Source organism: Heteronotia binoei, chromosome 5, assembly GCF_032191835.1.
Source record: "Heteronotia binoei isolate CCM8104 ecotype False Entrance Well chromosome 5, APGP_CSIRO_Hbin_v1, whole genome shotgun sequence".
NCBI classification, from domain to species: Eukaryota; Metazoa; Chordata; class Lepidosauria; order Squamata; family Gekkonidae; genus Heteronotia; species Heteronotia binoei.
The window spans coordinates 75,628,987-75,641,492 of NC_083227.1; the positions used below are offsets into that span (position 1 = coordinate 75,628,987).

The following is a 12,506-nucleotide window of genomic DNA, read 5'->3' on the forward strand; positions in this document are numbered from 1 at the left end:
AATGGCAGTAAAGATAATATTTACTCACAAATCTGTCAAAAAGTCTGCCCAGTTCCCCCATAAGTGTTAATTTTTAAAAGCCAACAACCCTGTTTGGAATGTTTTCAATTCAATAATTCCAAAAACAAGTCATTTCTATGTGTTTGAAATGAATTGCCGCGACTTCGATTTGAAAGGTAATAAGAGCAATGCATTATATTAAAGCCTACTGGAGCATCTAGCATGCCTTTTGACCAGGAGAGGCAATAAAGGTGCAAAGTAGATTTCTTAGTACTCCAACTCCAAACAGACTCTCTTCTTCAGCTTGCATTACAGTTGTAGCAGGTCCCTTTATAAATTACATATTTTCTTTCTAATAAAATCCTGTGTAGACCATAAGAAGTAAAAATTCACCCAAGTGTCCATTTTGCCATAACGGTGTGTTTGGAAGGCAAAGAAAAAACTGCCTTCTAAAACGAATGTGATCATGAAAAAATGGACCCTTGAACAATCTTCATACAAATGCAGGACACAGGAACATTGAGACTACCATTGTCATATGTAAAGTGACTCTCAACAGAAAGTTAAACTAGTGCTTTGGGTGGCAACTGTGGAGGGGATAATGACTAAGGCAGAATATCTGATCCTTTGGGCTTCATACTAGACTTTAGGTCATGCCCCTTGTCAGTTTTCTAACTCTCAGAAGAAGAAATGAACCCGAAATTTTTATTGTACATGTAAGTACTAAAGAGCAAGTGGTTGTAACTGAAACTGATAGTACCCCTGCAACTTCATGACTGATGTAACGCATAATACAAAGGCATATTATAGTATAGCATTGACAAGTAAAACAGTAACAGGCTGGTACTGAACTGTTTGAGAATCTCCATGATTCTTCATTACTGAGGCAAGAAATCAGTATGCTGTGAATAAATTCTACAGCATTTATTATGCTGACAGCTGAGTCATAAACATTATGTTTCACTTATGCTGTAAACATTTATATTAATTTAGCAAAATGTAACTTCAAACAGTATAGAAATCTGCTTTGAAGAAGCACATTACTAATAAACACATAACAATTGAAATTTCATAGCATAAATGATTGTCGCCCACAGCTTATCAAGTTTTTCTACAAATCACTCATGCATCTGTAGTTAAAATGCTATTTTTCATCTTTCCCCGCTTGTATCAAGCAGGGGTGATGGCAATGTCAGGTTTCACCAGGTCTGCTTTGAAAGTGCTCATATCACTACATCCTGGCAAATTTTGGATACTCATTCCAGGGTATTTTTAAAAATATACACACACTGGCTGGGATCCAAAGAACCCATTGCTCAAGCAGGAGGCACTGCTGCTTGTGCAAGGGGGAGGGGGTTTGTTGCCGATTTCCTTCTACGCAGAGCTGGAGTCCTCTGCATTGTACTGCATGCCATTCCAATGGACCCTCCCGTGCTTAGGAACAGCTTTTCCGGAGGTCTGAAAGACTCCAACAGAAAGGGAGACAGCAATACTTCACTGTACAAATGGAACTCTGCCTGTGGCTCCAGAAGAACATTCTCAGTTCAGCAATTTTCAGTTAGTATCTTGACATTATAGAAAGGATTTCTGCTCACTAACAGGTTCCAAATAAAAAGCGTTATTTGCAAGCTTGTTAGCAATTCACTATAGCCTTTTCATCAAAAGACATTATAATATTCCTTCTGTCAGAAATGGGTTCTTGCAGAAGGTTTATTCCAAAGTCTTTTTCTTTTATCTTGCCTTCAAATGGACAAGAATAACTAACAGGAAAATGCAACGTATTGGAAATATTTATACATATCATGTCAATTAACCAGTGAGTCAAAGTTATTCAGATCCGTCAAGATGCGCTGACCCTTTCTAGGAAGCGGAGCCTGTTATCTGGCCGTTATATTCTGCTGTTTCCATTTTCAGAATGTAGGGGATGATGCTATCAATAGGAACATTTCCAATGAGCCCAGTAAAAAAGAGTTCTTCAGTAATGCTAGAGCTCATTAGTCTAAGTGCTGGGAGGCGAACTAAAATACGGGCTAGCCTGCAAAAGAAAATTCACAGAACATGAAGAATGCACTGATTCTTAAGGCTAACTATAAACATTTGATCAATCTGAATGTCTTTCCTTATTTTTGCACTTCGTAAATGAAATGAAAAATCTCAACAGTTGTACTCCAGTGAATTTCTACAGCTGTGTACATGTTTAAACACACATACATGTGTGTGTGCGTGCATGAGTGCTCAAGGCTGTTTTTCAGACCACAACCCAGTTTGAAGGTCCGTAATTCAAAAGAAATAAATTAAGAACTCCTCTAGGTATGCCCAAGCATTCAGACACGTCTACAGTAGTTCTCTGAAACCTAGTCTTAGTTATAAGCAAAAAATGTCATTTGCAGTGTCCTAGAAATGCCATGGGAGAAAAATAAACACTTACTTTTGGTGAACAGAAAGGACTTTCTAACACCAATTGCTTAAAAATGTACAAAATCATATATTTAACACTGGTGTTAATATTGTACATTTAAAAATATATATCTGATAAGATTGTTGCAAAAAGGACCTGCCAGTCACATTTCACAGCATTGTAGTTTGGCCTCCATTATGTGCACATTTGGACTTGGCAATATTCATGCAGCTTATTATGTATCTTCATTAGGTATAGTAAAAATGTTGTTATCCAGGACTTGATTATTTACAGTGTTGAGGTTAACCAGCATCCCTTCCGCATTGGGAAAGCTTCTTCCCCCTCTACCATCACATCCCCGTGTCTTTGGGCACATGCACAAATCAGTTCTGCCCCACCAACTGATTCCTCCTGTTGTTGCTGGATTTCTGACATCTGGCACTGCCCAGCGGTCATCCTTTGATGCCTCCATCCCCCTCAGCCTTGCTGCTTTCAGCTGTTGGGAGGTAGCTCTACTAGATGGGTCATGGACTTGCTTGTCTGGCCACTGCATAAGAGACTCTGTGGCAGGGGGGAAAGGGTTCTATTAAGCATAAGGACTGTCACCACGGTGTTCCCATTGGGTGGGGATTGACTGCTGTGGGTCATTCTGGGTAAGCAGAGCAATAAGCTTTACTGTGTTTTTATGAGTGTTGCAATAAGGTCCCTGTTATTTTATCTCATAGATGGCTTTGTGAATATGGATACTTGCTTAATATCTTTATCCTATTAATGTGAAATGTGTTACTTGGAAAGTTTATGGGCATTGGGCATCATCCACCTAAAGAAGAAGAAGAAATGTGATTTATACCCCGCCCTTCACTTGGAGTCTCAGAGCGGCTTAGAATCTCCTTCCCTTCCTCTCCCCACAACACACACCCTGTGAGGTAAGTGGGGCTGAGAGAGCTCTTTGAGAACTGCTCTTGAAAAAACAGCTCTTGAGAAAACTGTAACTGACCCAAGGTCACCCAGCAGCTGCATGTAGAGGAGTGGGGAATCAAACTGAGTTCTCCAGATTAGAGTCTACCACTCTTAACCACTACACCAAACTGGCTCTCTAAAGTTAAGCATTTTTAGATGCCACTGATTTCAAATAGCAGTAACCACAGGGTTATATTTCTCCAACAATCACTAGCAGTTTTGGGTAGTTTCAATAATTAATAAATTTCAATTTGTTATTTTTATTACTGCTCTGAAGGTTGTATTTAGGACAGCTGCATACATACACCAGCGAGCCTGCAGCAAACGTGGACTATTGCACCCTTCTTAAATCTTCGTTCGCGAAGCCAAGCCGAGAGAGAGAGAGAGAGAGAGAGAGAGAGATACATACAGTATATATTTAATGTGTAAATAAAATACCTGTAAGTATCTTCTGGATAGGTTTTTTGAACATAGTCTTGTAATTCCATTTGAGCTTTTTCTTGAAATTTTTCTATCTGGCTAGAACTTGTTAGACCAGGGTGATCTAGAAAAAGGGGACAAAAAGTGTATTCACTTGCACCAAACAACAATAAGAGTAACTATCCTAAGTACGTCTACTTATATCCCATTTTATTCTGTTGGAATAACTCCCAGAAAAGAGGATTGTAGCTAGGGTCGTCTTAAAACAGTTCAAAATTTGTTTGCCTTAAACTTGGTATTTGTTGTACAGAATATTCCAAACCTCAGTCATTCCAGGATGCTGAACATTGAATATAAACGAAACTGGAGTAAAATAATGGAATTAGCTGCTTAAAAGACAGCAGAGTTATACAAAGCTGATGTTTATTTCTACAGACTTATCTTATGAATAAATAGAGAATTTTTATAAGATTAATGTAATGGACAACAACACTACTACTGTTACTAACCATGATCAAAGATCTAATTCGGCTTTTAATACAGTGCATGCACTTTGCAGTTGGCTGATCAGAAAAATCAGGTTTCGGAGGCAAACGATAGCCATGTATCAGAAAGAAGGGTACTTAGACACATGACTATAAAACTGATTTAGAACTGTTTATTCCCTCCCCTCCAAAAAAAAGGTCTTGCTTCTCTATATTATTATTATTTATTATTATTACTACTACTATATCTAATTCGCAATATGGCTGAGTCATTAACAGAAAAGGGAGATATTTCTACAAACCTGAGAGAAGCCCCAGGTTTGCAAACAAACAAACCTTCAAGCCCTGATTTCTGTTGGGGGGGGGGCAGGGCTTTTTTGGCCCTGAGGGGGGACTCATCAAGGCCAGACCTGTCGGAAATCACCGAGTGACTCACTACCACATTACTTACATCACTCATCCAGGCCTGACTCCTTGCTACTGTCCAACAGCAGCCACCCTATAGAAGCCAGTATGTTCTAATGGTTAGAGTTTTACGATATGATCTGGGATACCCAGGTTTGAATTCTCACTCTGCCATAGATGCTCATTGGGTGACTATGGGCCAGTCACACATTCACAATATAAACTATCTTACAGGGTTCTTGTGAGGACAAAATGGAGGATAATGATGTAAGCTGCTTCAGGTCTCCATTGTGGTGAAAGGTGTAAAAAATGAACAAATATCAAGGACAGGGAATGCAAATAAAAGATATGTTGGTTGTTGAGTGGGAAGTACAGAAAGAAACAGGGAAACTGGAGAATATGAGGTTTGCCAGGAAGGGGAAGAGAGGAAACAGTGTAGTTATGTGGGATACAGGTGAAAGTAAGGTGCCCTTTGCAAGTCCTTGTGGATTCCCCACTGCAGAACTCAGCTTGGTGGCTGCCACTGCATAACTGGACCATGCAAAGGCTGCTGAGGCCAGGGAAAGCTGAATACAGATGGAATGATAACAGTAGGCTGGTTAATGGGTGGGAATGAAAAATGGAAGCAGGAAAAGGAAAGAGGCAAAGAGGAAACAGCGGACCTTCCACTTGCCAGTATATTTAATATCCAAGCCCCAGGTTTGCAGAAAAATTATAGATAGATGGATATGGAGGGATGTTAAAGCCCTCAAAAATTATAAAAGGAGAACTTGTAGAAATGAATGCCCTCAGTGCCCATTGCTAGGCAACCACAACAGTACCTTGAAGCCTTGGTTTCTATCACTAAAAAGCAGGGAGGTTTTGACCTTTGAGGGAAGATTCATTGGGGCAAGGCCTAGCAGCAAACACTAGATCAATTCCTACCATATGACTTGCATGATTCACCCACACCTGGCTTCTTGCTGCTGTTCAACAGCAGCTAGCCCATGAATGCCAGTGTGGTGTAATAGTTTAGAGTTTCAGACTAGGATCTAAGAGACCTAAGTTCAAATCTCCCACTCTGCTGCAGAAGCTCACTGGATTACTTGGGTCAGTCATACACACTTAGAAGAAGATATTAGATTTATATTCCGCCCTCCACTCCAAATCTCAGAGCAGCTCACAATCTCCTTTATCTTCCTTAGCTTAATGTACCTCACTGGGTTGCTGTGAGAATAAAATGAAGAAGAAGAAAATTATGTAAGCTGCTTTGGGTCTCCATTGTGGAAAAAGGTGGGATATAAATGAAGTAAGTAAATAATAAATAAAGGTGAATACTGGGGGACAGATAGGAGGTAGGTTAGCTGATACGTGGGAATGAGAGAAGGAAGAAGGAAAAGGAGAGATAGGGAAGCTACCAGGAGAAGCAAAAGAGGAAATAGTGTGGGGAAGAGATAAAGGGGTAAGTGAAGTACCAGCACTAGTGCTTGCAGGTTCCCCAACATGCAAATAGGCTTGGCTTAGCTGGTACTATGCAACTTGGCCAAGGTTCTCCCAAGGAATTAAGGAGAAAAAGCTGAAAACAGGGACAAAATAAAGGTATGTTGGATGGTGGGCACTGTTCCCTTTAATGGCTGCTAATTAACTCAAGAAGCCCCATTCAGCAGTAATCTGGAGCCATGCAAGGTCTTGCACTGCCTTTGCCCTCTTAAAGATTACAGCAGTTATATTCTGCTGAGGGTGTGAACTACTTAGTTCAGTAGGAGAAAAATTAGAGGAAAAATTGGTGGTGGGTGGGAAGGAAAGAAGGAAGCAGGGAACAGCAAGAAGAAATAGTAAATGAGAGGCCCCTTGCAGGTCACCTGCTTGTAATAACTACAATAATAAACACTTTCCTAAAGCTTAGCATATATTGCATCTATTATCTAAATAATCTTTGCAACAGCTAGTTTTACTGACTTCTGATTGTTATGCTTTTTATTGTGGGGAGGAGCTGTGGCTTAATCCATTTTAAAAGATGGGTTGGTGGTGATGTGAAAAACCTCTGCCTGAGACCCTGGAGAGCTGCTGCTAGACAGTAATGATTTTGATGGGCCAAAGGACTGATTCAGCATAAGGCAGGTTAATGTGTTCAGAAATTTATATCTACTGTAGATCTGCTATTTATGTTATGGTGTTCCCTTCTTTGTATGATGTTTTACACAGCAATCCAGTTATTTGATCAGTGTTCTAAGACTTCAACTGGTTAATGTTTGAAGAAGGGTTTGGATTTATACCCCGCCCTTCACTCGGAGTCTCAGAGCGGCTACAATTTCCTTCCCTTCCTCTCCTCACAGCAGACACCCTGTGAGATGTCCTGTATCAGAACAGTTTGTAAATTTCAAAAAGAGTGTATGACTCACTGGAGATCAGTTTCCTCATCCTTCTAGTTTTACAGTCTGCTAATTTTTTGTGAGCTGCCCTGAGCCTGTCTCAGCAGGGAGGGCAGGATATAAATTATACTAAACTAAACTAATTTCATTTACTGTCATAAAAGCAATCAGTAGATGATGGTCTTAAATTGTACTGCCTGGAGGCTGTTTTCATATAGCAAACTGTTGCTCTGGAACAGCCTAAGTATCAACTGATTGTTTCACGGTGAAAGTAGCCTCAACAGAATCTTATTTCTTTACTTATAGTCCTTCTTAAACATCCAGAACTCAGGGGATTTAAATGGTCTTGTAGATATCACCTGTTTTTATAATTCATTGTCCTTTTGAACCGATTACAAGGACTGGGGAAATCCTGTTTACCTTTTGTTTTCTCAATGTTTATTGGAAAGTAGATCCACAGAGTAGTAGACTTTCAGGTCACTTTTGCATTTTCCACCATTGGGGGGCGATTGTCTTAATAAAAAATGTTAACAAAAATTCTTTTCAGCCACTTTAAAAGCTAAAGGACATACTTCTGTTCACCATTCTTTAGTCCAACTCCAACATAAAACATTGATAATTTTGCAAACAGAGCCTTCCCCCAAACCAACAGGTGTGCTATAAAGTTTTTCTAGAAGAAGGTGTGCCAGTTAAGAGCCTGTGGGCTGCAACCAGCCACCTCCCAAGGCCTTCCCCTCCAGGACAGTTGGTTTGTGGGCAAGCTACCACAGAACACTGGCAGGAGATTGTCTATGTGGCCTACTGGATGTGGCCCATAAGCTTTACACTCTCTACCCTTATGCTAGAGCAATCCTTAAGTATCATGGTATTGTAGCCTACTAAATATTTCATGCTATTTGAGTTATTTTAGATGTGATATATAAGAGAACAGAGAGAAGGGAATTGAGAATATTGCTCTTCTAAGAAAGAGCTGTAAATATAATAAAGTAAATTACACTGAAATCAAGAGTCAGCAGAACATATCAGCTTATTATTAACTGAAATATTACAGAGTTTCTTCTTAGAGATCCATAGTCCACACAGAAGCATAGCATCATCACCAATCGTTTTTAATTCAGCTAGTGCTAAAAGAGTAAATTCACCATCACAATATCAAGATGTCAAGGGAAGGTGACTATAATAATTACCAAATGCCTTACCAGGACTAAAGAGGACTATAGCTTTAAGGTAAGCATATTCATATCCATCAATATCGAGCTTAGCCATGCTGTTACAGAACTCCTGAAGCTTCCAGATGTGTTCCATCACTTGCTTTATTCGGTCTCCAGAAAGTTTATCTGCAAGTAGACATTGCACATTATCTTAAGAAAGCATAAAAATGTCTAAACTTCCTTAGATCAAAATAACCTTTCAGCTGGCTCAACTCATGCTTGTAGTTTGTCATGAATCATGGACCCACTGCTGAGATTCCACACTGATGGACAGAACAAGGACTTTCCCATATGCCTGGTGATTCAGTGGGTCATATAGGGTTGCCAAGTCCAATTTAAGAACTATCTGGGGACTTTGGGGGTGGAGCCAGGAGACTTTGGGGGTGAAGCTAGGAGACATTAGGGGTGGAGCCAAGATCAAGGCTGTGACAAACATAATTGAACTCCAAAGGGAGTTCTGGCCATCACATTTAAAGGGACGGCACACCTTTTCAATGCCTTCCTTCCATAGGAAATAATGAAGGATAGGGGCACCTTCTTTTGGGGTTCATAGAATTGGACCCCCTGGTTTTGAAACTTGGGGGATATTTTGGGGAGAGGGACTATTTTTATTTATTTATTTATTTATTTATTTATTAATTTACATTTATATCCCGCCCTCTCCGCAAGCGGACTCAGGGCGGCTTACAATATCATAAAAACAATCAATTCCATAAAACATATAAAACCATAATACACTTATCAGTTTAAAACTATTTGCGCTGTCTCAATCCAGTCTGGTGGTATTGGGTTCTGACTATGATCGCCAGCTTCTGTAGGATGTCCGGTGGCAGCCCATTTTCAATCAACCAGAAAAGCCTGTCTAAACAGTTCAGTCTTACAGGCCCTGCGGAACGCCGACAAATCCCGCAGGGCCCTTATAGATGCTGTACTGAAAATTTGGTGCCTCTACCTCAAACAACAGCCCCCCCCCCCGAGCCCCAGATACCCGCGGATCAATTCTCTGTGATTTTCTGTGGGAATAAATCTCCATAGGGAATAACAGAGTTCCCAGCAGACATCTCCCTCCTCTCCCCCCGCTTTCTGACGACCCTGAAGTGGGGAGAGGGCCTCCAAACCGGGGGATCCCCTGCCCCCACCTGGGGATTGGCAACCCTAGGGTCATAGCTTATTGTTACATCTAAACTGGCAGACTATTGTTTGGCTTGGTAATGAAAGAAGAGATGCAGAAGGAAAACATAAGAATAGTTGATCAGGATTTCCAGAGCTACTTGGAACTCAAAATATTTCCACACCCCTTTCATTCATTAACTCCCACCTCTATCTCCTTCTCTGGTTTATCAAAAAGATTTATCAAAATATTCATATTTAGTATGATTTTTTTTTGGTGTTTGTTCATTCTGTGGTAATTGATTAATATAGGTCAATGCTGCATAAAACAACAGAAACATGTTATTTATATTTTTTTAAAAACCTGGATACAAAGTGGACACTGAAGAAAACCATTTAAAGACCATGTCATGTTCTTTGTAAATGACCCTATATATTTTACTATGGCTTCAATATTGTATCGTGATCACTCTTTCTAGTAACTGTATAGATCTTTGCTTTTCTATGTATTTTTGACTACTGTAATGTTAAACTGCTCTCCCCAAACTGCATAAATTAGGCATTCCACCAACTGCAGAGAGGAGGGGATATAAATAAAAGTTTATTATTATTATTATTATTATATTAAAATAATTAATTTCACTTGATTACAGAATAATGGTGATTTACCTGTTAATTCTGATTTTCAGGGAGTAGGCAAGATATGCTAATTACTATGTCCTGGGCCAATAAAATCTCATTTGAATAGAAACACAGCACATCTCTAACTTTATAGTTGCAGCAACTCTCTGTCTATTGTGATCCTTCACTTTCTAGGTGATCACTCCATTGTGTCTACTGTTCCCACAGTGCCTTAAAGCACCTCTAGTTTGAGATGCTGGAAAATCTTGCAGCCCCAACTTAGTCAAATGTAGGGAACCTACCTCTCCAAGGCCTCTGAATATCCTGCCTCTCTCCTTGCCCAGAGGAACTACATCAGTTATGCTGTTTTTGAGGGCCTTGTTTGGGGGTGGAACCTGCTTATTATAATTAGGTTTGAAAGGATTTAACAAATCAGAAAACATTGCTAATTTTACTTTGCTAAACCTAAACCAAAACACAATAATAAAGCTAAATACAAATTCACTATGCTGAAAAGATCTGAAGTTGGTCACAGATTAAAATTAATTGGATAAGAGTCTGTTTCACCCACAGGTGAAAGTGGGAAGAAACACAAAGGAATTTCACATGTTCAATACCAAGCAGAAAACATTTTTCATTAGCCATGCAGCTGATTTTGCAGTCTAGAAGCTCTGCCTCCTACAGCTGCTTTCCAACTGCAAACTGTTGTTGATTCCTTTTTAGTAATGAGGCCATAAGTGGTCAGAAAGGTATCTGCATTTCTCTGGTACACCCACTGCAGATAATTAAACAGATGTTTAAAGGCTTTCAAACAGCAAATGCTTGATTTTCTACCAAATACTTTTTATAGTATATCCTTAACAGTTTACCTTCCTGTGGTCATAATAAAAATCTGAGAGTCACCAGGAAGCAAATGCCTATGCGCAGGAGAATAGATTATTGTGGTGTTCTAATTGTTTTCCTGTTGAGCTTCCACACCCATCACAACATAACAAGTATACACAAAGCTTGAAAATCTACAGGGCTCTGGATATTTCATCTGTGTTTACAAATTCATTAGATGTACAAGGGGAGGAAGAAACTAAGAATCCCTTTATCATCTTGTTCCAACCACACTGATGCTTTCCATACGCTAAATGACCAACCTTAAAACAAGGAGAGCCGTAAATAGTTCTCCTCCATACCTTGATGCTGAGGAAACTATATTTTTGGAACATGCTTTGTCAGTTTAGCACCATAATCTTATACACACTTATTTGGACATAAGTCCTATTGATATAAGACAGCAATTTAGTAAGTCATGGAATGAAAGTCATAAAAAACATTACCATGCACATACCTTCCTGTATGCTGTTCTGCAGGTGGTTGACAATGGCTGCCAGGATAGTCGACAGACTCATCACTTGTGCGCACTGAGCTAGGCCTAAAGTGAACAACTCATTCCAACAGGCACGCACAAGGCTTGTGTTACAATCCTGCCTAAAAAAAAAATACAAAAAGCTCAAAGTAACATTTTGTGTCTAAAATCATTATACTTCATTTTATGAGGTGCTGAACATTAGGCCCAAGTGAAGGACTTACTGTAGGTAGGTTATTTACAACTGGCTATATTGTTTGTCTCTGTTAAAAACACCTGAGAAGGGGTTCCTGTTCTGGCTTCAGCTCAGCAAGGCGGGGGATGCACACCTCTTGCGAACTCCCTAAATTGAGCAGGTTGAGGGGTGTCTGGACATTCAGATACCCGAAGGGACCCCTGGAGGGGGAGCCCTGATAGCATGGGATTTGACATTCCCATGGATTTCATCGGCAGGCGAAGCCTGGTTCTTTGTCTATTCTGAAGCCTCACTGCGACAATCGCCATTTTGCATGGCACTAGGTGTGTCCATCCGTAATAAAATATTTCTTTCTAATTTTCTTTCTACTTCAACTAACAAACTATACCTTGCAAGTAAGTTTATTTGGGAATGCAACCTATCAGCTAAAGTCCTATTATAAAACAAATTTGACTGTTCAAAAAAGGGGGAGGAGGCTAAAAGACACCCCCCCCCCAACAAGAAAGGCTTCTAAAATTAAAAGAACAAGCTTGTAACAACTGTCTTTATTTCAAGTAAAAGGTATTGGACTGAGTATATAGTTGTGGACAGATCTGGTTAAAAATTAAATAAGCGATAATTGGACTATCAAAATACTAAAGCTTCATCAAAGGTGGAAGGTGACTTTATATGAGAAGAATTGGATTTCTGGATTTTTAACCTGGCACTTTGAACCTACTTTCTGATTTCTACTATCGTACTGATTATAACTGCAAGGAAAATGATTCACCAAACAGAGATTAATCATTCAAGAGATTTTATGGCTACAATTCTTTCCATAAGCAAGGAATTGGTCTTTTAGCAGAATTGGTTAAGGAGCAAATGGGAAAACTCATGGAAAAATGTGAAAATATGGAAAACATGCAAGACCAGTGTTATCAATGAGCACAAAATCTGCCTCAGAAGCGGGGAAAAGTGGAAAGACAATGGATTGAGCCAGTGCTGCCTGATCT

At 39.7% G+C, this 12,506-nt stretch overlaps 1 protein-coding gene across 3 annotated transcripts in view; it reads right to left on the minus strand.

Moving 5' to 3' along the window:
- Window positions 1-912: 912 nt before the first annotated feature.
- NR2C2 (nuclear receptor subfamily 2 group C member 2) overlaps window positions 913-12,506 on the minus strand; it is a 52,833-nt gene continuing 41,239 nt past the window's right edge. For 2 of the 3 annotated variants that reach the window (XM_060239624.1, XM_060239626.1), the window contains 4 exons: window positions 11,301-11,440; window positions 8,219-8,380; window positions 3,797-3,902; window positions 913-2,035 (listed from right to left, as the gene is read on the minus strand). In XM_060239624.1, the coding sequence (XP_060095607.1) occupies window positions 1,861-2,035; window positions 3,797-3,902; window positions 8,219-8,380; window positions 11,301-11,440 (583 nt within the window). In that variant the 3' untranslated portion in view covers window positions 913-1,860. The remainder of the gene's footprint in view (window positions 2,036-3,796; window positions 3,903-8,218; window positions 8,381-11,300; window positions 11,441-12,506) is intronic. The other variant, XM_060239625.1, reaches the window with a different exon arrangement.